The 27941-nt window shown below is 38.7% G+C and overlaps 1 protein-coding gene across 1 annotated transcript in view; it reads right to left on the bottom strand.

Annotated features, from left to right (window-relative positions):
• The window catches only part of LOC130918675 (voltage-dependent R-type calcium channel subunit alpha-1E), a 312447-nt gene that overhangs the window by 183335 nt on the left and 101171 nt on the right, over nucleotides 1-27941 (bottom strand). Inside the window, exons 4-5 of the mRNA XM_057840588.1 lie at nucleotides 7684-7790; nucleotides 7473-7612 (exon numbers count right to left, since the gene is read on the bottom strand). Of these exons, the coding sequence (XP_057696571.1) occupies nucleotides 7473-7612; nucleotides 7684-7790 (247 nt within the window). The remainder of the gene's footprint in view (nucleotides 1-7472; nucleotides 7613-7683; nucleotides 7791-27941) is intronic.

The following is a 27941-nucleotide window of genomic DNA, read 5'->3' as shown; positions in this document are numbered from 1 at the left end:
CGCATTGTGTTACTGTGGTCCCAGCTCTCTGTAGGTCATTCACTAGCCCCCCCCCGTGTGGTTCTGGGATTTTTGCTCACCGTTCTTGTTATCATTTTGACGCCACGGGGTGAGATCTTGCATGGAGCCCCAGATTGAGGAAGGTTATCAGTGGTCTTGTATGTCTTCCATTTTCTAATAATTGCTCCCACAGTTGATTTCTTTACACCAAGCGTTTTACCTATTGCAGATTCAGTCTTTCCAGCCTGGTGCAGGTCTACAAATTTGTCTCTGGTGTCCTTCGACAGCTCTTTGGTCTTGGCCATAGTGGAGTTTGGAGTGTGACTGACTGAGCTTGTGGACAGGTGTCTTTTATACCGATAATGAGTTAAAACAGGTGCCATTAATACAGGTAACGAGTGGAGCCTCATTACACCTTGTTAGACCTCTTTAGACGAAGTTAGACCTCTTTGACAGCCAGAAATCTTGCTTGTTTGTAGGCGATCAAATACTTATTTTCCACTTTAACTTGGAAATAAATTCTTTAAAAATCAAACAATGTTATTTTCAGTTTTTTCCCCCACATTCTGTCTCTCATGGTTGAGGTTTACCCATGTTGACAATTACAGGCCTTTCTAACCTTTTCAAGAAGGAGAACTTGCACAATTGGTGGTTGACTAAATACTTATTTGCCCCACTGTACACTACACCTGTGTTTCAGAAATTATTTATCTGAGATGCTAATTTTACCGCAAAATACACCTGATAGCACTATTTTTGAAATTTGATTCAAAAAGTGACTGCGGAGTACTGCTGAATCATGATATGACATTCTAAAACAATCATACTTTTCATCAATATGAACATCTTTGTTCTTGTGTGTGTGTTCTTCTACTTGTAAGAAACACTTCCACAAAGTACAATGTTTCCAATACAAAATCCCATGAAATTCTCATAGGAGGAGACTCGCTGTAACAATGATGATCAATTAAATATCACGTGCACTTGTTGGATAGACTCTGTCAGCAGCTAATTACTATCTCACTCTCTGCTCACCAAATATCACCAGCATATCTCAAAAACACGGTTCAGTGTATAATGAGGCTGCACATTTCTTGTGACATGCATATAAGCAGGCTGGATTGAAATGAGATGCAGCAGGAGGCTAATATTTCCATTTCTACAACTGATTTCACACGTAATGCATGAATTAATTAATTTCACATACACTGTAGGTAATCAGTGGAATATAGTACACAGCCGAGAAAATGCAATATCTGGAGAATTTGTGTGTGAATGTTTTCATGTTGGTGGGTAAAATCCAATGGGCAAATGTGTGTCACTTTATTCTAGTCCTATTTATTTTTGGTTCCTTCCTGTTGATTTTGGGACATTTCTGGGTCACTTCCTGTCGTTTTTGTTTTTGGTTATTTGTTTATGTCAATAATAATGACCACCAAAATATTTTTTGTGGGCCAGAGTTGAAAATAAGGGGAAAAAGATTTTTTGAGTATTAGGTGTTGAATGTGGCCTTAAAAATGACTTGGTCCACTGGAAATTTGGGTGTTTTCGTCAAGTTTTGTTGGAACCATACTTGCTTGGCAAAACCTGACTACAATTTTGGTTCGCCCAGATTTTATCATTAAAAAAAAAAAAAAAAAAAACTTGAATCATGTGATCTGATTTTTTAAAAAAATGCCGCAGTCTCTACATTTTTTTGTTGTTTTTTTGTCGAAAAACACTTGAATTTGACCGAACGTCATATCTACTGTAAAATTGTGCCTCGCTACCATCTGATGGGAGTTGTGTGGCAGCAAAAGTAAGCTTTGCTCAAAAGCCCATGTTCACACTTCAGCATCTTCAGACCTAGGGCGTAGGTTTGGTCTCAACGTCAGTAGGTACGATATTACCGTAATGCACATAATGCAAAAAATGATCCAAATAAGGGACGGCTAGCTTGACTTTGTTGTTCCTTATGGAGGGTGCTGGCCTGACCGCAGTCATTTTGCATGTTAGCAAGTAGGAGTGGGAACCTCTTGGTGCCTCACGATACGATACGATACAAAGCTCACGATAACGATGATCTGATGATATGGCGATACAACGATTATCGATACATTGGTCAGGAAATCATTGTAGGATTTCCAACAAACAACTAATAAACAGAAAAACAAGCTTCTTCTGTGAATTGGAATGAGTTTATCGCTAGTAGACGTCCAATCTATTTGAACTGGGAGGGTGGTAGCAAATGAACATTCGTTCATTCGCTGCCATCCCTCCCACTTCAAACGGATTGAACGTCTATGCCCGTCAGTGACAGCCAATGCCAGGCAATTAGGTAATTTTGGGCCATTTAAGGTCATTTACCTGTTGCTTTTCATTTACTTCCTGTTGATTTAGGGGTATTTTATGGGTCACTTCCTGTTTATTTTGAGTTATAGAACAGGAAGTGACCTGAGAATCACCCAAATAAATAGGCAGTGACTCAAACTCAACAGGAAATGACCTGTAAATGCCTTGAAAATCAGACAGAATGACTGTGAATGCTCCGGTTTCGAATGAACCAACGTTCCCGGTCTAAGACAGAGACACTTTTATGGTGGAAGATTTTGGTAGCAACTTGTTAGTTCCTTTTTATTTTATTTTTTTTAGACATTGACAAATTTTTAAAACAATATCTCGATTCTTGGCAGGCGAATATCGATAACCTTTTGGGATACAAAGTATCACGATATATCACCATTTCGATATTTTTGTCACACCCCTATTAGCAAGTCTAATGTTATGCTAACTCTGATGCAGGTCGGACTTTCAGTAGCAAAATTGTGTTGTGTTTCCCCCACTTCCACAATATTGATGTCCTTGTGGCTGCTGCTGGCCAAAAAAAATCTTTAAAAAAACGAATATCTCTCCTCTTTGAAGGGGGCGGAGGAGGCAGCATGGTGTTGACATGAATCTGCCGGGGCTGTGTGAGTATGTGCGTGTGTCTTTGTGGCGGGACTGGGGGATTCAAGTCATCAGCCAAACAAACGTTAATTTGAGGGGGGGGGGGGGTGGACTGGCACATTTAGCAAGTCTGAACATAATGAAAATAATTCACTTAATAATGGTTCTATTCTATCATTACAACATACGGGAAGACAATCTAAATTACCTACATAACTGAACTCTTTATATAATGCAAAAAAGGTTGCTTAAAAGTTGATGGGGACAATTTGAGCATCCTGAAAAGTTGGTAGTGTTATGTCCCTATCGTCCCTATGCAAACCTTGCTTCAGTCTCTCCCCTGCACCTCCTCAATAAAAATGTAATAGACACACAGTATATATTTGTCAATAGAAGTTAAATGAACATCAATGTATTCAAGTCATATCTCATAGAGCAAAAAAAGGATTCTTTATTAAGCTCTACTGATCTGTACGCACGCATTGCTAGTCTGAATACAACACACCCTCCGTGGTCTTATTCTTTTGCTCGTATGTGCCTGTGCAAGCAGCTGCTGTTTGAATAATCCATTAACAATTGCTTGTCTCTCCGTGTTTTAATTAAGCTTCTAATTCCGTAACAACAGTAACTTCTCCTCAAGCGATGTCAATTGATCAACAGGCGAGCGAGCCTCACCCCCACCTCCTGTCCTCGCCTCCTTCCTCTCCAGCAACGAGAGTAGCATCCTTGAGCCTCAAATGGACTCATCAATAATGGATGACGGCTGAATCATATAGAATTCTCTAAGAACGCCGTTAGATTCTCGTCGAATTTTATTTGGCGTGGTGAAACGTTTAATATTTTATTGGTGTGAGCAAACGCGTGTGTCAAGCGCTTTTTTTGATTTCTTACATCTTGCTTTCCCATTGCCTCACTTAAGTTGCGTTGATAGTTTGAAAAGTATAACAATTTACGGCTCGATGCGACTCTGACAACACCCTCTGTGATGATCTATTAGGGGTGTAACGGTACACAAAAATCTCGGTTCGGTACGTACCTCGGTTTTGAGGTCATGGTTCGGTTCATTTTCGGTACAGTAAGAAAACAAAATGCAAAATATAAATGTGCTAGTTATTTATTACACACCTTTGTGCTTTCAACAATAGGAACATTAGCCTATACAAAGCTAGAATTCTGCTCAAAAAGTAGCGGGTATATAAAGATAATCCAACAACAATTTGCCTTTCAGACCCCACATATTGGTCAGCTTTCTTTCTGAAAGAAAGAAGAAAAAAGAAGTCCTGTGCTAAAGAGAAAAGCAATCCCAATGACAGATTTTAACATGTATTTTACAAATGAAATGCCTCAATGAATCATTTTTTTTTCTTATGAACGGTTTTCAAAAGTTTTATTGGTGGATTTTGTCAAGTTAAAGCACCACACAGAAATTAATAAATTTAATTGTGTAAGCAGGATCTATGTATTATTCTTATTATTTAATTACAGGTGTTTTAGCTCATTTCAATTTATTTTATTTAAATGGGCTATTATTTATTTTATTATGTGTTTATATTTTACAAACGTGATGTAGTATTCATTTATATTGTATATTTTATGTTGTATAACTTTAGTTCCTATGTGAATATTAGTTCCTACTTGTTTTGTTGTGGTAGGAGGGTTTTGTATTGAACACGGGGCCGTGTTGGTTATTACTATAACAGAGAAGACAGCAGTAAATCAACAAAGTCAACTGTGCCCTGATCTACCACTCAAGAGATCTGATGGAATCAAAAAGTGGGTTACGATTGCATATTAGTTTGAAAATCGACCTGATCCACCATATTTTTACACGAGTGACTTCCGGTCTGCCCGATCCTAGCTACCGGTAGTAGTATTGACGCAGGAGGGTCGCGTCTCGCGTCAAATAATAAACTCTGCCGTTCTTCTTCTTCTGAGACGCGTCTAACACGCGGCCGCACTGCAACTGGTGTGCATTGGCTGATTGACTTTAACGCCCACGTTTCACTGCGTCCTCGCGGCAGCCACGTTGTTGCGCCCTTGACGTTTCTGGGTTAACTGTCGTACCGTGTTGGTCCTCATTATAATATAGAAGACGGAGTAAATATAATCTACACAAAGAAACTGTAACCCGATCGACTCACAGCCTCGAAAAGTAAAGATACACGATAATATCGGTTACTGATCTGCCGATAATGGAAATTATGACGTCACACAGATAATACAGATTCATTCATTCATTCATTTTCCATGCCGCTTTTCCTCACGAGGGTCGCGGAGGTGCTGGAGCCTATCCCAGCTAACTACGGGCAGTAGGCAGGGGACACCCTGAACTGGTTGCCAGCCAATCGCAGGGCACAAGGAGACATACAACCATTCACGCACACACTCATACCTATGGACAATTTAGAATGTTCAATCATGCATGTTTTTGGGATGTGGGAGGAAACCGGAGTTCCCGGAGGAAACCCACGCAGGCACGGGGAGAACATGCAAACTCCACACAGGAAGGCCGAAGCCCGGGATTGAACCCTTGATCTTAGAACTGTGAGGCAGACGTGCTAACCACTCAGCCACATAGTACCGATTAAAAAAAAAAAATCAACCGATAATGCAATCCGATAATTACTGTATACACTTGATTTAGCCTCCAAATGTGCGCGACCAAGCAGTTTTCTCCACTTCTTCACCGCCGCCTGCTCAACCCCTCCCCTCTCTGAAGCCCCTGTGGAAGGAGGGTTTGAGGAGTACGGCGTCATAGAGGAGTGTTGTTGAGGCGCTCTCACTAGTGTGCGTTGATTTTCCCGTTTGTGAAATGAAATAAACGAAGCTCTCGCCATCTACAAAACATGCAATGCAGAAGTTCCACGAGACGTAAAGAAAGCGTCCTCATTGAACACCACTAACCCAGCAGCCATTTAAAACTGCATCACAAAGATTTTTGGAACGAATACGAGGCTGCTGCTAGCGCGAATGCTAAAGCTATTGTAAACACAAATAAACTATAAAGGAAGATACGGGGCTTGTGACGATACAGAGACGCTGCGGTCCTCCCGGAGTCAGGTTGTTTGGGAATGCAGCCCAAAGCGGGTGGTAACTGGTAAACTCCCATCTATGGCTAAACACCTAACTAGACCGATAGTCAACAAGTAGCTGTCTTCCGACGGAGCCCGCCGGTCCGGCAGGCCGCCGCCGCCTCGCCCTAGGCGGGCAGAGCAGAGCCATGCACCGAATACGCTGCAGCGAGCCGGCCGGGGCGGGCGGATATCCGGTTTGAATTTAGCTGCCGCCGCCACTCCGGTTCAAGACAGAGGCCTGGCGCGGGTGCTAATTTGGCAGCCGGACGGACTGAAGGGCACAGGCGGGACGAAATTCCCGAAATGACCCGATAGCCAAACCCCTGGATGATAAATTAATGTAGTTTATACTACCACGATTCTTCGTGAAAGACATTTCCGATCACATCAGTTTTACCATGGACATTTGGACAAGTGATGTCAAGTAAGCATGTTTATCATGACGGCACAGTGGTTAGTTGATAATTGTAACATGCACCAAACCACACAAAGAAGTCATCCAGTCAGTAATGCATTCAGTACGCTTTAAATTTATGACGTCTTAATCAGATCATTCTTCTTAAATCTAGTCAAATTATTTTCCCTATCTTGTTTGAGTGTTGAAGACTAGTTAACAGATGAATGCGCCAGATTATTCCACTTACTTGAACTAAATATTGCCATTTGTTCTTATTAAGACCAAACATCTAAAAAAATAAGGTCATTTTTCACCTAAATCAAGAAAAAATTGCTTTCAAATAATGTTTTGAACCATACATATTCTTGAATAAAGAACATTTCTGACTTTTTTTTTTTTTTTTAGGATTATGTATAATAATTTATTGCTTAAAATAAGGCTGTTAAACTTATTTTCAGCTGGCTATTTTTCTTCAAGAAATCTGAGTGAAATATACTTGAAGTGCTGGCAGTTAATTTCACTTATTTCCAATAGATTTACTCTGAAAACAAGGGAATTTAACTAGTTTTAAGGAGTTGTGTTTTTGCTGTGTAGTAATGTTATACGTTAGGAATAGCTTATTTTTAAAGCCATTTTTGCGCAACTTAGGTATTTACTCTGTAAGTAATTGTTACCAAAAGTTAACCATTGCACAATGTTAGACAATCTGTCTTTATTTAGATGTTGGAATTTACTACTTGTTCACATTTGATGTTGAAAAAAACAGCAATAATATTTTTTGCACAGTAATATTTTCTCTTGTGTATACTTTAAAATTTTACATAAATCTTTTAACAGAATTATCGGCTTGACATTATCGGTTATCGGTTGGAACGAGGAGGAAATTATCGGTATCGGCTGAAAAATGCATTATCGTGCATCACTATCGTTCCGAACCGAGCACCACGGACCGAAACGGTTCAGTACACATACATGTACCGTTACACCCTTATGAGCTATACACTCAAAAATACTGAGCTACATTTAAAACAGACTTTAGCTGTAGAATCTACTTTGAGCATGTCACACTGACTCACCCACTGAGCACCACAATGAAATCCATGACGTTCCACCCATTCCTGAGGTAGGAGCCTTTATGAAATACGAAGCCCAAGGCGATGATTTTTATCCCCGCCTCCAAACAGAACATCCCGATAAAGTAGGGCTCGGTCTTCTCCTGTTGGTGCAAAGAGAGCGAAAGGGTCTTAATCTAGGGTTCAATTTTACAATGTACATGTGGTCTCTTACCAGCCTCTTCGACATGGGAGTTTTGTCTTCTTCAGGTAGGTGTTGCTCCAGAGCTAGGACGATACAGTTGGCGATGATAGTAGCCAGGATCATGTACTCGAACGGAGTGACGATAGGAAGTTAAGGAACCACACTGGCTCATTTTGAAAATACGTGATTCAAATGATTCAATGGGACATTACAATTGCTTCATCGTTAAATCTTTTCAGGGACAGTGGTCACTACAGTGAACAGCTATTCAAAATGACGTAAATGCGTCAATGAGCACAACATCCCGTCGACGGTTAAAGGCGAGTATTAAAGGGTGGGGCAGAGCAACTTGCTTATTTAAAATTGGCGCCCTGAAGCGATGGTTGCTCTGAGGATGGTAGGGATACACTTATTTGAGAGGGTTGGGCTTAAAGTTTAGTTCTTAACGTATATTATTTATTTAGTGTTTTTTTTTTTTCACCCCAGTGAGCCTCATGGAACGGACGAGGTTGGAACGCGCTTTCACAGTTGTGGCATTTTTTTCAAGCGGTCGCTCAGTCGTCGCAACGCAAAGTGCATTCCATAGAAATTTCAATTTTGCCCCCGTGGTCGTGTTAATGGCCGGCAGTCGATTGTTTCATGGGTAAGCAACTTCAGGGAAACGGGGATGTATAGAAAAAGAAATCTGGCCTCCCAAAGCGCCTTACATGCATTTTCAAGAGCAATAAAATCGCGCCGTTAAGTTCCTGCACCATAGTTAATTTGTAGGGATGAAATTTAATTTCTTCATGGAGGATTCATTCGTATAATAAAATGTGTAGAGCAAATTTAAACCCCGAAAAGTTAACTGCATGGTACCCAGTCACAGAGGCGCGCGATCAGTTTTTTTCATGACATTTCCGCCTGTCAAAACTGTCGCCACTTCCAGGATCGCCATTGTTATGCACAAGCACTCCTGGTTGTGGCTTCAAGGAAATATATGCAGCACCACACCATATGTTTCTATTTGTTATTTTCCAAGTGGTGAAAGCGCAACAAAGCATCGATTGTAACATCCCAAGTAACAATGCCGGGCTTTTGTTGTTGTTTTCTAAAGATTTATTCCAATCACAAGCCGAGCGTGCTCTCCCTACACTCTCGCTCCCGCTTGATGCATTTAATTGCGTTCACGAAAAAAACAGTGACCACAAAACGGAGTTTCCGACCCCTGGTCTAGAAGGTGTAGTAATTTCAAAAATTTCCCGCCTGCGAGTAATGAGTTTCCGAATCGGATGTAAACCGCACGGGCGATGACGTAACACATGAGGCTGCTTCTTTCTACGCATGCCTAGTTTGCGCAAATGCAGGCGTACCTTGCAGAAGCATGGGGGCCTTAAACATAATGCGGACAGCTATAAAAATAGTTGGCAAAATACCCTGGAGAAAAATTATCTGTCCTAGTGTCGACGTAGTCTAAATTAACCAGCCTTGTTATGAACTCAATCAGATTGACATCTTATTCCTGCTGGATACATGGCGAAGGTAGACATAGGCTGATGCTTGCGAAACAAGCTAGTGACGAGGAGGAGGAGAAGTAGGAGGCAATGAGACCAAATCAGGCTAACGCCGGACAGATCGATACTGCGCGGCCAGTGATACCCAGTGGGGTTACTCGGGGGCATGCGAGTTATGAAAAGCTAAGCAAATCCAAATGTGAACACCCACTAAACTTAACTTGAACATGGGATTTTGCTTTAGCTTAGTGGAGCTGCAGCATTTTTCTGAGGACATCATTAAGCAGCACACATGAAAATGTCATAATAACATAATAGCTGCATCAGCATGAGGTACTTTCGTCTTCTTATTGTATTTTTCATTTCACGCTGATAAGATAAATGCTGCTTCCGTGCCCTTAAACAGCAGCCAACAGGAGGGAGAGATGGAAGATGGAAGGGCGTAGCCACGGCAACAAGTTTCTTTCGGAGCCAAAAGTCAAGAAAGCTAAGCATTCTTTTGTGATTAAAGTATTGTTTTAACATTTGGTATCATTTTTCAACACAAATGCAGCCCCAATCTCATGTGCTGTAATTTTCAGGCTACAAGGCGCACCTGAATATAAGCCGCGCCCACCAAATTTGACAAGTAAACTGAAATTGTACTACAGGTTGCAATGGATTATAGAGAAATTTCCGAGGTACTTCTGCATTTCTGCTCGCGACTTCCGTTTTCCACATTCTCTAACCAAAAAACAATGGAGGTGGAGTCGCATCACTCATCAAAATTCCTCAAAAAAGACCATTTAGAAATATCACATCCATCTGCCATCATCACAACATGGGGGACAACATGAAGAAATGGCTTAAGTCACCACAACCAAAATATCCAGTACTTACCTGCACAGCAACAAAGTTAAATGTGTCCTAATTAGGGCTGTCAAAATTATTGCGTTAACGGGCGGTAACTAATTTTTAAAATTAATCACGTTAAAATATTTGACGCAATTAACGCACATGCCCCGCTCAAACAGACTAAGATGACAGTACAGTGTAATGTCCGCTTGTAACTTGTTTTTTTTTTGGGTGTTTGGCGCCCTCTGCTGGCGTTTGGGTCCAACTGATTTTATGGGTTAGTACCATGAGTGAACATGGTGTAATTATTGACATCAACAATGGCGAGCTACAAGTTTATTTTTTGATTGAAAATTTTACAAATTTTAATAAAACAAAAACATTAAGAGGGGTTTTAATATAAAATTTCTATAACTTGTACTAAACTTTATCTTTTAAGATCTACAAGTCTTTCTATCCATGGATCGCTTTAACAAAATGTTAATAATGGTAATACCATCTTGTTGATTTATTGTTATCATAAACAAATACAGTACTTATGTACCGTATGTTGAATGTACTGTATACAGTATATCCGTCTTGTCTTATCTTTTCATCCAACAATAACTTACAGAAAAATATGGCGTATTTTATAGATGGTTTGAATTGCGATTAATTGCGATTAATTAGTTTGTAAGCTGTAATTAACTCAATTAAAAATTGTAATCGTTTGACAACCCTAGTCCTAATACATGAATAGGGGAATTTTGTGTTCATGAAGGCAGATGTGTAACCAAGACAGTGCCTCTACAAGCAGTAACAGGGACAATTATGTTCAATTTGACTACAGTTCTGTGTGTTGCGTCCCAGCTGACACATCATTAGCTTTGCATTAGCTTCAATGATAAAGAAATGAAAATCAAACACTCATCTAATACATGGGCATTTTACCCTAAATGCAAGTGTTACACGTTTTTTGTCTGTTTGTTTACAGGTGTAAATAGCTGTTAGGCAAGGGAAGACAACTTGATGTGCCTCACAACAACACTTATGTTGATGGGCATGTATCGAAACAACATGCATTCTACATTGATGGCGGAAGGCTCGATATATGCTCTACTTTCGTTGATATTTTTCTAATAATTTACAAATTGTGATTTATTGACCCATTTTACACATGCACCAACTGTTTTTAAATAAAACAGGAAATTAAATCATGTTGTCCAAAAGTGTTATCGCGATCAATATCTGCATTAAAAAAGAATGACATACTATTTGTGTTTACATGTACATGTGTGATGAGCTCATAATACCATTACTATCACCAGAAGAAAAATACTTTGTACTGTATTATTTCCTTGTAATAACAAAATCCGTGTCAGCCCTTCTACATTCGACAACTGTAATTTTATTTGTAATTTCGCGTCATTTTGGTCATTCAAGTGGCCAGCGTATCAATCTACACCTCATGTTAACACAACAGATTGTTAGAATTTTGTCCACGAACGATCAATGAAGAAATAAGAACAAACATACATTCTTTTTGTTAGGTTTTGTGTTGGTTTTTTCCTAGCTTGACTTGTCCCTGTGATTACCCATTGATTTCACCTGGGGTTCCTGCTCCTAGTGCATCCTCCTGTATTACCCAGCTGTTCATCGTTGTCTCATTACCCCTTGTCTGCTGCATGTGTGTGTATAAGCTCCTGGTTTCTTTTCACTCCTTGTTGCGTCATTTGCCACGTTTACATGGAGCCAAATATTCCAATTACAATCGGAATATTTGTTCAAACCGAATAAATGTGTTCCATATAAACACCTCATTCGGAATGAACAGGCCCAAACCGAATGGAATTTCATTCCGATTCACAGGGGTGGAATATTCCTTTTCCCAAACCGATTAGAAGTAAAATTATATCATGTAAACAGGGAAGCGGAATGGTGTCTGGTTGCATTCTTTCTGCGCATGCTTCGTACTGATGTGGTGACGTCACTTGGTGACGTAAGTAACGTCACTTGCAACATGGCTTCCAAGCACACACAACATAAAACAGCAGCTGATCTGACGATCGATCTCCATGTTTTGCAACGTGACGCTTTGTTTTGATTAATCTGCGCATGTCAGACGGCAGTCGTCAAACGTCCTTTCGGAATAAAGGCAGTCACATGTAAACGCTGGATCGGAATAGATGAAGTGACATGTAAACAGCTGATGTGAAATTTCCATTCGGAATGATTTGAATCGGTATGAATAAAAGTCAGCATGTAAACGTGGCTACTGTCTATGTCAACGTCACTTTCAAGTCCTGTCCAAGCCCTTGTGTACCAGTCCCTCCGTTTAAGTAAGTTTTGGTTTGAACACTGCCTTTTTGATCCCCAGTCCTTTTGGTTGTACTTTGTGCTTTTGGTTAGTTGTTATTAAAACGTGTTTTGAGTTCACCGCCACCTGCCTTGCTGCTTTTTGTTTCCCTGCAATTGGGTCCACACCACCTGCCTGCCCGCGTTTCCCTGACAGAATGACGCAACAAGGAGTGATACGAAACCAGGAGCTTACATACACAGATGCAGACAAGGGGTAACGAGACAACGAGGAACAGCTGGGTAATACAGGAGGATGCACTAGGAGCAGGCACACCAGGTGAAATCAATGGGTAATCACAGGGACAAGTCACACAAGGAAAAAACCAACACAAAACCTAACACTTTTAGGTGGATTCTTTAGGTTTAAAGCACACCCTTACCCCTTAATGCCTGCAACATGAAGCAATTGTCAGAGAATCCCAAAACTTAAAAAATAAGGTCCTAATGGTACTTTTTTCAAATTTGTAGAAAGACAAATCAAAATGAATATGTGTAATAAGTGCTCTAATATCTATAACCCTAGCTAAATCCCAATTTTTTTTTTCTCATGGAACCTGCAGATGCATGTGTTGACTTGCATCCATCATTTTATTTATTTTTTTTATTTCAAAATTCTAAATTATTCTCAAAATAATGAAATTCTGAGTGTATCAAATGTGATACATTAGGCTAGAAGGGGTTAAGTTATTGTCTGCTGCTGGTTTCGATTTAAGGCTTATGGCGAGGTACGTAGATTCACACCGGCACTTTTTAGCTACTAGCTGGTCGCTGATCAAAACATTCCACTTCCAACCACATATATAGGCGCTTCCAGGAGTTCACGCACAGCACAGAAAGTCCCAGAGCCTGATTTACGTCGTGCTATATCCATTTCTGGTTTGATTTTGCAGTTTTAACTTGTCTACACATTGCTTACTTCAACCGCACTTGATTTTGTAGCAGGAAATGCCAAAGAAGGCGCCGCCCGATTTTCGCTCAGGAAACTTGTATATAAGATGCAGGTTTCAACGTAAAAATCTATATATATTTTTTTAAAACCTACAATTAGCCACACTGGACTACAAGCCACAGGGTCCAGAACGGGAGAAAAAAGTTGTAGCTTATAGTCAGAAAATTTTGGCATATTATTAGTAGGGCTGTCAAACAATTAAAATTTTTAATCGAGTTAATTACAGCTTAAAAATTAATTAATCGCAATTAATCGCAATTCAAACCATCTACAAAATATCCCATATTTTTCTGTAAATTATTGTTGGAATGGAAAGATAAGACACAAGATGGATATATACATTCAACATGCGGTACAAAAGGACTGTATTTGCTTATTATAACAATAAATCAACAACATGGCATCAACATTATTAACATTCTGTTAAAGCGATCCATGGATAGAAAGACTTGTAGTTCTTAAAAGACAAATGTTAGTACAAGTTAAAGAAATTTTATATTAAAACCCCTCTTGATGTTTTCGTTTTACTAAAATTTGTAAAATGTTCTATCAAAAAATAAACTAGTAGCCCGCCATTGTTGATGTCAATAATTACTTACACAATGCTCATGGGTGTTGAAGCCTATAAAATCAGTCGCACCCAAGCGCCAGCAGAGGGCAGCAAAACTCCATAAAACACAATTAACAAGTGGGCATTTCACTGTACTGTCATTTAAATCTGTCTGAGCGGGGCATGTGCGTTAATTGCGTCAAATATTTTAATGTGATTAATTAAAACAATTAATTACTGCCCGTTAACGCGATAATTTTGACAGCCCTAATTATTAGTCTATCTATTGACCTCAGTTGCATGACATAATTAAGAGCAAAAACATCTGTTCTGTCAGTGAAAAAAGCAACATGAAACGTTCAACTGGTTCAACTATACGATTAATACACGATTAACTATTCCTACCAAAGGATAGGCAAGGCAAGGCAAGGCAATCTTATTTATAAAGCACAATTCAACACAAGGCAATTCAAAGTGCTTTACGTCACATGAAGATCATAAAAATGACATTAAATCAACAGAACTTAAAAACAAAGACAATCGAAACAGGAAATAAAATTATACATAAAAATCACATTTAATCACGAATTAAAATTTTTTTTAAAAAAAATACTACTACTAATAATAATAATAACTGAAATCTGCAATGGAGATAAAGCACAAGAGGAATAGAAAGAAAATAGATTGAAATATATAGAAACCATGGCACCTTGTGTTTGTTACTTTGAACTTTAAGATTTTTACACCTCCAAGCCTTTCTTGAATCCACACTTCACAACGCTTACCAGTCAACTGTAGCACATTAAAAATTATATTCAAAATAGACTTTTCAAGAAAAACAAGAAAATGTGACGAAAGGTCATCTAGCACTGTTTCACGCTGGCTTGTTTCATCAGGCAAAAACATTTGTTCGGCACTTAAAGAGCAGCACATACTGTGAGAGCGCTACAGAAAGCTTACAAAGAGGCTTATTGCATCAGACTTTGTACGATTGTGAAATGGTATGGTCCCAAGTCCCAAATGCATCGATCGCATCTGAATATTCATGTTTGGCATTGTTGTCACTAACGCATTACTAAGGCTAGGTTCATACTACAGGTCTTAATGCACAAATCCGATTTTTTGCCATATCTGTTTTTTTGGCATGCCCGTTCGGACTGCCTTTGTCCATTGTGACCGTTTAAGTATCACGCATGCGCACCAATTCGCAGTCCGAGATGTGCTCAGCAAAGAGACCCGCATGCGCAGAAGCATCAAAACAAATTACACATGCTAGCTGTATGTCATTCCAGAGTGATCATATTTTGATTTCCAAAAAGAGGACACAAATAACAGGCATTAATAATCCCAGTTTAGTTTTATATTCAAAGTTTATATGGACTGATGGAACGCATACACGCACACAATTGAGCCTTGACGTGTGTGCGTGAAATGACGTGGGTGTGTCAATTTGCCCCGACTCGGCCATGTGTGCAGTAATGAAATATTGCTCATTCGGCACACAGAATGAAAATCGAAAATTGTAAGGCTTATTCTTTTCTTCATTTTATTTTTTCATGACTGTGGTCAAGCCCGCTTCTTGCTTAAAAGCAGAGTTCAAGCTAGGCGGTAATGCCTACATGGCTGCCGTCCAACTTGCCTCTTGTTCTTTGCTGACGTAATTGCTGCATGAATTCCGATTAGCCAGTCACATTCTGAAAAAATGTGGCCCAGATCAGATTTGAACCACATACGAAAGTGACTCATATTGGATTTGAAATGGTCCACTTCTATGCGATTTGTCCCGTTCAGACGGGCAAGTTATAGCCTGACTCGAAAAAACACGAAAAAATCGGATTCGTGCATTAAGACTTGTAGTATGAACCTAGTCTTGGAACACATTATTAGTAATCTGATTACTTTCTTTCAGTAACGAGCAATTAACGCATTCATTTTTTCAAACCAGTAATCTGATTAAAGTTAGTTTCCTTGGTGTCTGTGCGTTACTATTTTGCAATTACCTCAGTATATGTAGAACGAAGAATATTGCAATCATGAATGAAGAGCATTTTGAATAGAAAAAGTTCCAGCTACGCGTTCGTTTCCATGGTAACCGCTACTCGTTACTTCCTGTTTTTTGTCTCGAGTCACACGCGCTAAGTGTTTTGGGACTGAGAAAGGCGTGAAGATCGCGGGTGCATATTCGAGTGCAGCCACCTGATAAGATGTGTGAGGGAATGTTGATCTGTGTTTGTCCATGAATGTACATGAGTATTTTTCCTTCATTCTGGAGGGTTCCAGTGATAGGTTGGCGCCACTACATGCACGGCCGTTTCGTAGTTTTGCCGTTGCAATACCGGGTAGTCATCACTCCCGCCAAGTCGGCGAACATTGTTTACATCATATTCGTGTTGCACATTCATGCTGAGAGGTGATGTGTTCGTTTAGCATCCTTGGGATGTGTTGTAAGTCCGAGTGAGTGTAAAGTGCTTAGTTGCCGCCACGTTTTGTGGCCAAATTGACCGCGTGTGTGTACGGCGTACTTCCGGGTTGTGCTCGCGCATCCGCGCCCGCTCCCACCTTTGTGTTGATTGCACTGTGCAATTCATTTGTGTGTTGTTGATTATTGTACAGTCAATTTGCATTGTTTTACATTGGCACTGATTTGCTGTTAACCCTAACCCCTAACACGAGGTTCAGAATTTTTGACAGTATGCTTTATCTTTGAGTTAGCGGGAGTTAATTAGTCGGTGGAGTTGATTTCAACAAATTCCATGCAGTTTGTCCGATATTTGTTATTTTCAGGGCTCCGGAGTGGCTAAGCTAGCGTGAATCAATGGTGGGGGAAAATCTTCCCCTTTAAATTCATTTATTGGAAAATCAATTACCGTATTTTTCGGACTATAAGTCGCACAGCCCTAAAATGCCCAACGAAGAAGAAAAAAAAACATATTAAAAAAATATAAAATTTACTAGATAAAATCCAACACATAGAACAGATATGTCATCTTGAAAAGCAGTTTAAAATAATACAATAGAGAACAACATGCTGAAAAAGTATACAGTATGACAATGTTACATGATGCATGAACAACGAAATTCGAACGTGCCCGGTATTTTAACTTAACATAGCTGTTCAGTTATTCAGATAACTATAGCATAAAGAACATGCTAACAAGTTTACCAAACCATCAGTGTCACTCCGAAACACCAAAATAACATGTGAAATGATATAATAATGTGTTAATAATTTCACAAATAAGTCGCTTCAGAGTAAAAGTCGCACCCCCAGCCAAACTATGAAAAAAACTGCGACTTATAGTCCGAAAAATAAGGTACATGTGATGACATTTTTCTATTGTTACTCTTATGTTGAGTCAGCAAAGGGAGAACAATTGGTAAAAAGTATCCAATAAATTGCTTTTAAAGTAACTGAGTTACTTTGATAATAAAGTAGTAAAGTGACTGGATTACTTTTTTGAGGCGTAATTAGTAATTAATTTACTTTTTCAAGTAATCTGTGACATCACTAATGTTTGGTGTGGCCTAGTAATGATCTAAAAGCATATAACAAACATTTTAAGAAACCTAAAAACCCTTTCAAATCATGAAAAAAAATGTTTTGTTGAAATTCAAGACTCAACAAGTGTCTGTATAGCAAATACTGCTTTCCTTAGTTAGTACTGTGGTCTCAAGCCTTGTGCACAGATTCATTAGTCACGCACTAGTGAGACATAATGACACTAACATAGTGCCGCAATTCTTCAAAGCACACGTAAAATTCGACAAACCACAATGAGCAGAACACATCCACACACTGCGACTCTGGAGGTGAACATGGAAAATGAATTGCTGGCTTTTGAGACTCACTTAATGGTAAATTAAAATGGAAAAAAATGAAAGTGGTGGACAACATCCTTCAGCTAATTAAAAGTCAGATTGAGCAAGTGCAAAAAGGAGGGACCAAAAGAAAGATAGCAATTTAAGTTATGTACGCATTAACTATATGTGACACAGTCATCCCCTTTGATGCATCTCCTTCACACATCAGCAGGCTGCTTCTCAGAATCAATTTCAAAGATAAATGCAGTCACCCATCAGTCAGACAGCTCTGCAAGTGAAAGTCAACTCTTATGTTACTTATAGCCTAGCAATCATGGGAAACAAGCTTAGGAAAGAATAACATGTGACTCTCACTAATTTTCATTTTCGGTGACTGGAAATCGAAATATATTCCCTGGCTCATTCAAAAATTGGAGGACATTTAACATCCCACCGCTTAACCTTTAAATAATGCAGAAACATAATACTAAAACATGCATTTTCTGAGGAAATCTATTTGTCGTGAGACTTTTTTTTTTTTTTAAATATGAAATTTTAAATTTCATGCTTTGGGGGTATTATTTGTTTCATTGCTGTCTTTTCAAAATATTGTCCCAATTGTTCAGTAAACATCATATCTCAAATATTAAAATTAGGGTTGTTCCGATCATGTTTTTTTGCTCCCGATCCGATCCCAATCGTTGTAGTTTGAGTATCTGCCGCTCCCGATATTTCCCGATCTGATTGCTTTTTTTTTGCTCCCGATTCAATTCCAATCATTCCCAATAATTTTTCCCGATCATATACATTTTGGCAATGCATTAAGAAAAAAATGAATAAAACTCGGACGAATATATACATTCAATATACAGTACATAAGTACTGTATTTGTTTATTATGACAATAAATCCTCAAGATGCCATTTACATTATTAACATTCTTTCTGTGAGAGGGATCCACAGGTAGGAAGACTTAATTCTTAAAGGATAAATGTGACTTTGTATATTGTGACTAAATACAGTGGTACCTCTACATACGATCGCTTCGACACACAAACTTTTCGACATCCGACGTAAAATTTGACTCGCCATTTGTTTCTACATCCAACGACATGCTCGAAATACGACGACAATGGCAGCACCGCAGACGAATGCACGGCGGATTTTCTTGTGTGACAAATCAACACAGGTTTCAGAAAAGGTTGGTACAGGTGGTGAATCAAGGAAAAAGTTGACGCTTACCTTCTAAATGAAAATGCAAATGACAGAAAAATATGAGCGCGGGGTGAAATGGCTCAACAATACATCTCCACGGTCCTCCTCCGACCATTGTTCGCCAGTCTTTATAAATTAAGCTGACAATTCTTATTGTGGTAACATCTCCAGAGAAATCGCCAGCTTCGCCACGTTTTCATCATTTCTTTCACAACTTATTCAACACAAAACGCCTGCTGTCTGCCGCAATTGACGATGTTCTCAAGAAAGCATTGAAAGCGAAAGTAAACTCTCACCCGCTCCCCTCCCTCTTTGTCACGTCAGCCCCGCGGTGCCTTCAGGTACAGAAAAAAATGTCCGCCTTATTAGAACCCGTTTCGTTACACTATTACAGGAATTATTATTATTATTATATTATTAATCCGATTTTTATTTATTATTTATTTGTTTTGCTATATGTAATTGCCATTTGTAATAGTACCAGCAGTATTTTTTAAGGATTTAGTGCAGGTTTTTGGGCTGTGGAACGAATTAATGGAATTATAATGTATTCCTATGGGAAAATCCTGCTCGACATACGACCATTTCGACTTACAAACAAGGTCCTGGAACGGATTAACTTCGTATGTAGAGGTACCACTGTATTGCCATCTAGTGTATTTGTTGAGCTTTCAGTAAATGATACTGTAGCCATTTAACTGATATGGGAAGTGCAACCATGACTGTGCGTAGTGGCACCAATTGATATATCTTCTCTGCGTTGGGAAATAACATAGGGTGTTAAGAAAAAGATCAACTACTACCTTGCTTCCCCACATTGCTTCCCACGATATTTCTAATTGTTGAGAGAGGGATATTAAGGCTTTAGCCAATTACTAGAAGGCTCCAAAAGCTGCAAAAATTCTCTGTACTCATTGTACGCTGCTGTTTAGCTCGATATATAGGTAAAACGGCGCCAATATAGATTGAACGCGACAATGCGCGAGTGGGTCGTGCAGCGCATGCGTTAATTGCGTTAAATATTTTAACATGATTAATTAAAAAAAAATAAATACCAGCATCAACGCGATAAATTTGATAGCCCTATGTAAAGCCAAAACTAAACACTCTGGATGAGTGTAAGACATTTCGTCTGTAACGTTAAATACAGTACAATTAGAAAACGATTTAATTAAAAAAAATATATATATTTAAAAAAGGCATGTCCTATATTTTTTTGCCGATTCTGATACTTTGAAAATGACGTGATCGATTTCATTTGTGGAACGTGTGTCCCACAACATGCACACAACACTGTTACCAGCTTTTTATCAGGGTAGAGGAATAGGAAAACAGTGGACCATGAGATACGCTGGAGTTGAAATCATTAGTTTTAAAAAGCATGGAAGAGAAAATTAATGTCCTTGTTTCTATTTCTCATATTTTTACAAAATATTTGGCTTTGTTTAAATGTATCACCCTACCTCATGCAACCGTGTTATACAGATGACCAGAATAAGACAATAAAATATGTATACATACACAGTATGTATATCAGTGCTGCAATGATTAATCGATTCACTCGAATAATTCGATTAGAAAAAAGATTCAAACTACATTTAACTGCTTCAAGTATTCGTTTAATTAAAGTGGCGTTGTAATGGTTTGTTTTGAAAGTGTTTGCATTCGGTTTTATTGATTTGGGTAGATACACTGCACTTTAGTGGCAACAGTGAAAATAACTCATTTCACATGGCTGAATCCAACTGCTCCCTGTTAAGACCAACATAAACTAAGTTTTTGTTTGAGCTAATGCTTTTTAATGCATTCTTAATTTAGTTTATAGGTATATTTAGCCATTTTTTGTGGGAATTTTTGTTTTTAACAATTTGTTAAGAGCATTGTAAAAAAAAATGTTAGCATTTTATAGCATTTGAGCTAGCGGACTATTGCTACGGCAGGTAGCCACTTGTTCTTTTGATGTACATAGATCCTCATTTATTCGTTCATTCATTCATTTTCCACGCAGCTAATCCTCACGAGGGTCGTGGAGGGTGCTGGAGCCTATTTCGGCTAACTATGGGCAGGACGCAGGGTACACCTTGAATTGGTTGCCAGCCAATCACAGGGCACAATGAGACAAACAACCATTCACGCACATACTCATACCTATGGACAATTTAGAGTGTTCAATCAGCCTACCATGCATTTTTTGGGATGTAGGAGAAAACCCGAGTACCCGGAGAAAACACACACAGGAAGGCCATGGCCCGGGATTGTACTCTTGATCTCAGAACTGTGAGGCGGATGTGGTAACCACTTGGCCACCGTCATTTATCTATTTAGTATTTATACCATTTAAGGCTCAGCTCAGGTATTTAAATTTTTTATGTCCCTTATCCAATTACTCGATTATTCAAGCTAACTAGTTCATCTATTAATCGACTAATAAAATAATCAATAGCTGCAGCCCTAATATATGCGTGTATATATATATACACACACATACATACATACATACATAAGTTTGTCCTCTGGTAAGCAGTAGCAGCTAGCTAAACGGCTAGCCAAATAGCTATCTTCTACTAATCAGAATTTTCCAACCTTGTTACTGTGCTGATGTTAAATAATACTGTATAAATACAAAATAAATCATGAAATAAAAATGCCAAAAATACCATTGAACAGACTGATGAGCCAGTCAAGCCTTTAATAGTTTATTACCTATGATTGAATAATATTTCCCAGAAAAGTAGAGAAGGCTTTTTTTTTTTTTTAAAGAATTTTGATTCCAAAATCCTCCAACTCTGGAGTGACTCAACTAGTGTCAATAGTAAAAAATCTAAGAACAGCAAAGCTTGATATCAATATTACTACTATGAATTATTTAAAGGTGTAGCCTCTCAATGGGATACTTCCCGCTTCAGGGGGACTCAGTGGGGATCAAAAAGGAGGAACAGCTGCCAGTCTTCCTTCGGCCTTCAACGCTAAACTCGTCCCGGGTGTTTCGTTAGTGCTACTTCCGCTCCGTGCTTCCTCAAACCCTAACTTGCCATGTGTCAGTCCTTGCAACCAGACAGAGTTCTCTAATACTGTAGATATGTTCTCATATGCGTTTTTTATGCTGAATAGATCAAGCTATCATATTGAACGAGCACTCCAATTAAAAAATCCACTCATGGAGAGGCGAATGATGCTCGTGTGAACACACAGTTGACCTTTAGGAGATTTACTGAAGAGACTGTATGTGCGCATTTGCTTGTGCAATTTTAACCACATACATTTTGATCTAAATTCCCAGTAAATAAATTATTTTATGCTACCTACATTTTTGAGATAGGTAGCATACCTTTTGCACAACTTTTTATTCTAACAAGAGATGAAATATGAAATTCACACCAGGTGTTTGATCAATGAATCTACCAATTTAGTAAATAAGTTAAGGATAAAATTATTGTATTTTACTACAAATCACTCTTTTTCATAGTTTGGCTGGACATGATACTAACAGTGCCTCACAACAGTGAGTACACCCCTTGCATTTCTGCAGATATTTAAGTACATCTTTTCATGCGACAACACTGACAAAATGATACCTTGACACAATGAAAAGTAGTCTGAGTGCAACATATATAATAAAGTTAATTCATTTTCCCCTCAAAATAATGCAAAATATGGCCATTAATATCCAAACACCAGGCAACAAAAGTGAGTACGCCCCTTAAAAACTACGTACATACATGCCTAAATGTCCAAATTGAGTACTGCTTGTCATTTCCCCTCCAAAATGTCATGTGACTCGTTACAGGAGTGCTGTCAGCAAGAAAGCCCGCAAACAGTTTGCTGAAGACATGTCAACAAAGCACGTGGATTACTGGAACCATGTCCTATGGTCTGATTAGACGGGCGGGCTTTCTTGTGTACAGTCTTCAGAAGAGGCTTCCTCCTGGGGTGACAGCCATGCACACCAATTTGATGTAGAGTGCGGCGTATGGTCTGAGCACTAACAGGCTGACCTCCCCCTTCAATCTCTGCAGCAATGCTGACAATACTCCTATAACGAGTCACATGACATTTTGGAGGGAAAATGGTAAATGGTGTTAAACTCATATAGCGCTTTTCCACCTTTCAAGGCGCCATCCACCTACTGGTGACACAGCACCAGGAGCAATGTGGGGTTCAGTGTCTTGCTCAAGGACACTTAGACGAGTTCATCAGGGCGGAGAATTGAACCCACAACCTCTGGGATGGGGGACAACTACCCTACCACTGCGCCACGCCACCCCACCCCAAAATGACAAGCAGTACTCAATTTGGACATTTAGGGATGTACGTAGTTTCTAAGGGGTGTACTCACTTTTGTTGCCAGAGGTTTAGATATTAATTAGATTAGATATGAAGTATTAATTAATTAGATATTAATTAATATTTTGTGTTATTTGGAGGGGGAAATAAATTAAATCTATTATATAAGCTGCACAAAGACTACTTTTCATTGTGTCAAAGTGTCATTTTGTCAGTGTTGTCCCATGAAAAGATATACCTAAATATCTGCAGAAATGCGAGGGGTGTACTCACTTTTGTGATACACTGTATACTCAGACTATAAGCTGCTACATTCTTCTCTCGATTTCAAACATGCGGCTTTAATGATGAAGCAGCCTATTTATTGATTTATTTGGGGGGAGGTCTGGGGGTTAAACAAGCTTCATGCTTTATAATTAAAAATGAAAATCATTAATTTAGCCTCATCTCACAACAGGGGACGTTGCCACTTGGGTTGCGTTCAAAGTCTCTACCAGTTAGCATGAGTGTTCCATGAAAACAGCACTGTGGAGTTTCTGTGTGTAGCCGCGTGTGCTTGGAAAAATATTCTCCAACACAAACTAATCCTTAGCTTCTGACAGCATTCCAAAAATTTCAAGTTTGTTTTCCGTGTACATACTGACTTGTTGTCAACAGAAGACACTTGATGCCATTATAGAAGAACCATTTAAGGCTAACCATGATGGTTGGACATATTTTAAAGGAATGGACATGACTTTTGGTTACTAACGCCGAAAAGCTTGTGTCAGACTTTGTCAAAAACTCTGGGGATTTTATAGATGAAAAGGGCTGCATCTGATGCTATGCACCGTTGCAGAAGAACGATTTAAAATTAACTATGGGTAGTGAGACGGATTTAAAAAGGATAGTTATCCAACGTTTGCTACAAGAGGCTATGCTAGCACTAACACAACGCTACTTGTTAGTCGACCACTCAGAGGACTTGTTTGCTGACTGATGCTTGATGCTATTATAGAAGAATAGTTTAAGACTAGCCATGAGTGACTAAACACATGTAAATGACAAAGCCACAGTGTACTACGATGAAACTTCTAGGCTAGCGCCTAATCCAGTTCATCAAGCCCTACAGGGAGGACTCCACTGCAAGCTAAGAAGTCAAGGTAATGTGGATTTTATTTTTTTCTTCTTCACAAATGTAATAACCTGCTTTTTTTTTTAAGTGTTAGTGTTTTTACAGTTTCAGACTGCCGCAGAGAACACAAGTGGGACTTGTGGTCTACAGCTCCCCAGACAGATCGCTGCATATGAATGACACAACATAGTACCGTATTTTTCGGACTATAAGTCACTTTTTTTTTCATATTTTGGCTGGGGGTGAGACTTATACTCAGAAGTGACTTAGGTGTGAAATTATTAACACATTATGATATAATTTCACATGTTATTTTGGTGTTTTGGAGTGACACTGATGATTTTGTAAACTTGTTAGCATGTTCTTATGCTATAGTTATCTGAATAACTCTTAATAGCTATGGCCACGTTCGCATTCTGCCTTTGGCAATGTATGTTCAATTGTATTATTGACTTTTTTATATTGAAATGGATGCATTTAGTTTGTGGCGCTTTCACACTCACGTGGGGGCCAGAAGAAGTCTGACAGCTACGTAGCTCTGAGTGAGTGAGTGAGTGGGCGAGTTAGCGAGAGAAAGAGGGCTGCGAACCTACGTTCATTGTTTATCTTTTAAAATATCTCTACGGAGGCAACGCCTGCGTGTATCATCTTTTCTGTTGTTGTTGTGTGTTTTCCACCCGCGATCGGACACTTAGAGCTAGTTGTGTGATTGTTTGAACGATGTGCTAATGCTAGCGAACGCATGCTAACCTGTTACGTTATTGCTGTAATAGTACCTAATTATCATTTATTTACGTTGATGCGAACCTGTTTGCTGTCGAGGACCAAATTGATTCAGCAAATTATACGGACGTCCAGCATTGTCTTTTGGGAGTTCGCTGTATAGCCAGGACCGAGCCATAGCGTCCTGGTGAGGACAATATATTTGCATTTCGTTGTTCATGCACTTTACACTGTACATTTATTCAGCATGTTGTTCTTTATTGTATTTTTATATGAAATTGCCTTTAAAGATGACATATCTGTTCTATGTGTTGGATTTTATCAAGTAAGTTTCCCCCAAAACTGCGACTAATACTCCGGTGCGACTCATGTTTTTTTTTCTCTTCGTTGGGCATTTTATGGCTTGTGCGACTTATACCCAGGTGCGACTTGTAGTCCGAAAAATACGGTATGTCAATATGTTAATTTGGTTAATAAACAGACTTTTGATCAGGCAGATTTCTGTGATACATCTCCCTATGTAAATATCCCATATTAGAACATGGACACTTGCGACTCATAGTCAAGGATGCCTTGTATATGCTATGTAGATATGTGCCGATTACCTGTTTCAAGGTATACAATGGTATGAAAACGTCAAGGTTTCAAAAATTTTCCGTCATACCGTCCCTAAGGTATTATCTATTTTTTATGTGCCAAAAATGCATGGAGAAATCCCTCGGTTGCAACTGTAAGGCTCAACCCTCCCCCACCAGTTGTTGCTCAGTGTCAGTGAGTCAGCTGTGCTACACGATGGCTGGAGGAGGTGCAACACCGGAACTCTCCCCCCCCCATTGAAAAAAACTAAATCTCTGTTATGGGAATACTTCGGCTACAGAAAAGTTACAGACTGCTGTGGCTTAGAAGAGGAGGGCCAACCAACATGTAAAACATGTTTGCAGAGGGTAGCTGCCGAGGAGGCAATACCTCCAATATGATTTCGAATTTCTACAAAATTAAAGGTTAGTAAACACACTCATGAACATTTTCCACCAGCTACGAGAGTTAACTCCAGCGTGTTTAGTGTGTCTAGCGGTGTTAAAATGTGTTTTTTTCTCTCTGACAACTGTCTTTTTTGAGAAAGCGTGTGTGTATAATGTAAACATTATACGAGTCATACACACGTGCTTTTTATGAAAAATATTTTTTTGGGTTTGTTTTGATGGTAATAATGTCGAGCTGTGGCTGTTGCTGTACACCAGGGTTCACTAAATCCGGACCTCAGTGCCACTTTTCCTGTCGTATTTTCCATGTCTCCCTCCTCCAACACACCTGAATCAAAATAATCAGGATCATTACCAGGCTTCTAGAGAGGTTGCTGATGACATAATCATTTGATTCAGGTGTGTTAGGGAAGAGAGACGTGGAAAACATGACAGGAAAAGTGGCAGTGAGGTCCGGATTTAGTGAACCCTGCTGTACGCTAACCTAAAGGACTGCATTTTTTAAAAAATTTATGTAGAATATTTTGTAATTTTTAAAAAATTATTTTAACTTAACATTATACTTATGTACAATTTGCTAATATGTTTTAAAAAATGAAAATCCTGTTCAATGGAAAAACTTTTTTCTAAAACCCAGACATCTCAAAGTAACACATGTTAGAGCTGTAATTGCAATACCGTGAGACCATGAAACTGTGATATTTTGGCTTACGGTTATCATACTGTCAGAATATCGTACCGGCACATGCCTATGTTTTGTTAAATTTTGTGAAATTTGGGCCTTGTCTTACAGTCAGGTAACCTCTACTGTGTTCACATTAATATATGTATGTTTTGTTATTTACTAGGGCTGTCAAAATTATCTCGTTAACGGGCGGTAATTAATTTGAATTAATCACGTTAAAATATTTGACGCAATTAACACACACGCCCAGCTCAAACAGATTAAAATGACAGTACAGTGCAATGTCCACTTGTTGTGTTTTTTGGAGTTTTGTCACCCTCTGCTGGCGCTTGGGTGCGACTGATTTTATAGGCTTCAGCACCCATGAGCATTGTGTAGGTAATTATTGACATCAACAATGGTGGGCTACTAGTTTATTTTTTGATAGAAAATTTTACAAATTTTATTAAAACGAAAACATTAAGAGGGGTTTTAAAATAAAATTTCTATAACTTGTACTAACATTTATCTTTTAAGAACTACAAGTCTTTCTATCCATGGATCGCTTAAACAGAATGTTAATAATGTTAATGCCATCTTGTTGATTTATTGTTATAATAAACAAATACAGTACTTATGTACCGTATGTTGAATGTATATATCCATCTTGTGTCGTATCTTTCCATTTCAACATTAATTTACAGAAAAATATGGCATATTTTATAGATGGTTTAAATTGCGATTAATTACGATTAATTTTTAAGCTGTAATTAACTCGATTAAAAAATTTAATCGTTTGACAGCCCTATTATTTACCTATATAGCGGATTTTAATTACTCATCTACGTACAATATTGGACAGTATGTGTTTCTTTGCACTTACAGTAACTGTATGGCTCATGAGAGAATGAACTTTTCATTTGAATGAAGCCATTAGATAAAATTGGATTTGATGGTAAACTGTGCACATACTTGGTTTTGCATCTACTTGACAATGTCTGTTTCAGTTGGTTCACTGACTAGAGCACATATATATTTAAAGCACATATTGTTCAGCAGCTGCATTAGCTAACAATATAACACAATGAGTTACGATTTGTTGCAATAGCAAATGACATGGCGATCAGATATCAATACATAAAATTCTTCTTAGTATCTGTTTATCATGCACAGGAGAGCTGATTAGATGTAACAGGACACTTCCTCCTGGACAGCACACTAACCTGCATATTAGCCTGGCTTCACTTCCTGTCATTACAGCACACAGCACTTTAGTTTAAAATCAGTTGTATTGTGATGACGCAAATCCTGGTATTAGTTCATAAAACAATAGTCAGAAGTC

Source organism: Corythoichthys intestinalis, chromosome 7, assembly GCF_030265065.1.
Source record: "Corythoichthys intestinalis isolate RoL2023-P3 chromosome 7, ASM3026506v1, whole genome shotgun sequence".
Taxonomy (NCBI): domain Eukaryota; kingdom Metazoa; phylum Chordata; class Actinopteri; order Syngnathiformes; family Syngnathidae; genus Corythoichthys; species Corythoichthys intestinalis.
This window is presented reverse-complemented; position numbering and strand designations above follow the sequence as displayed.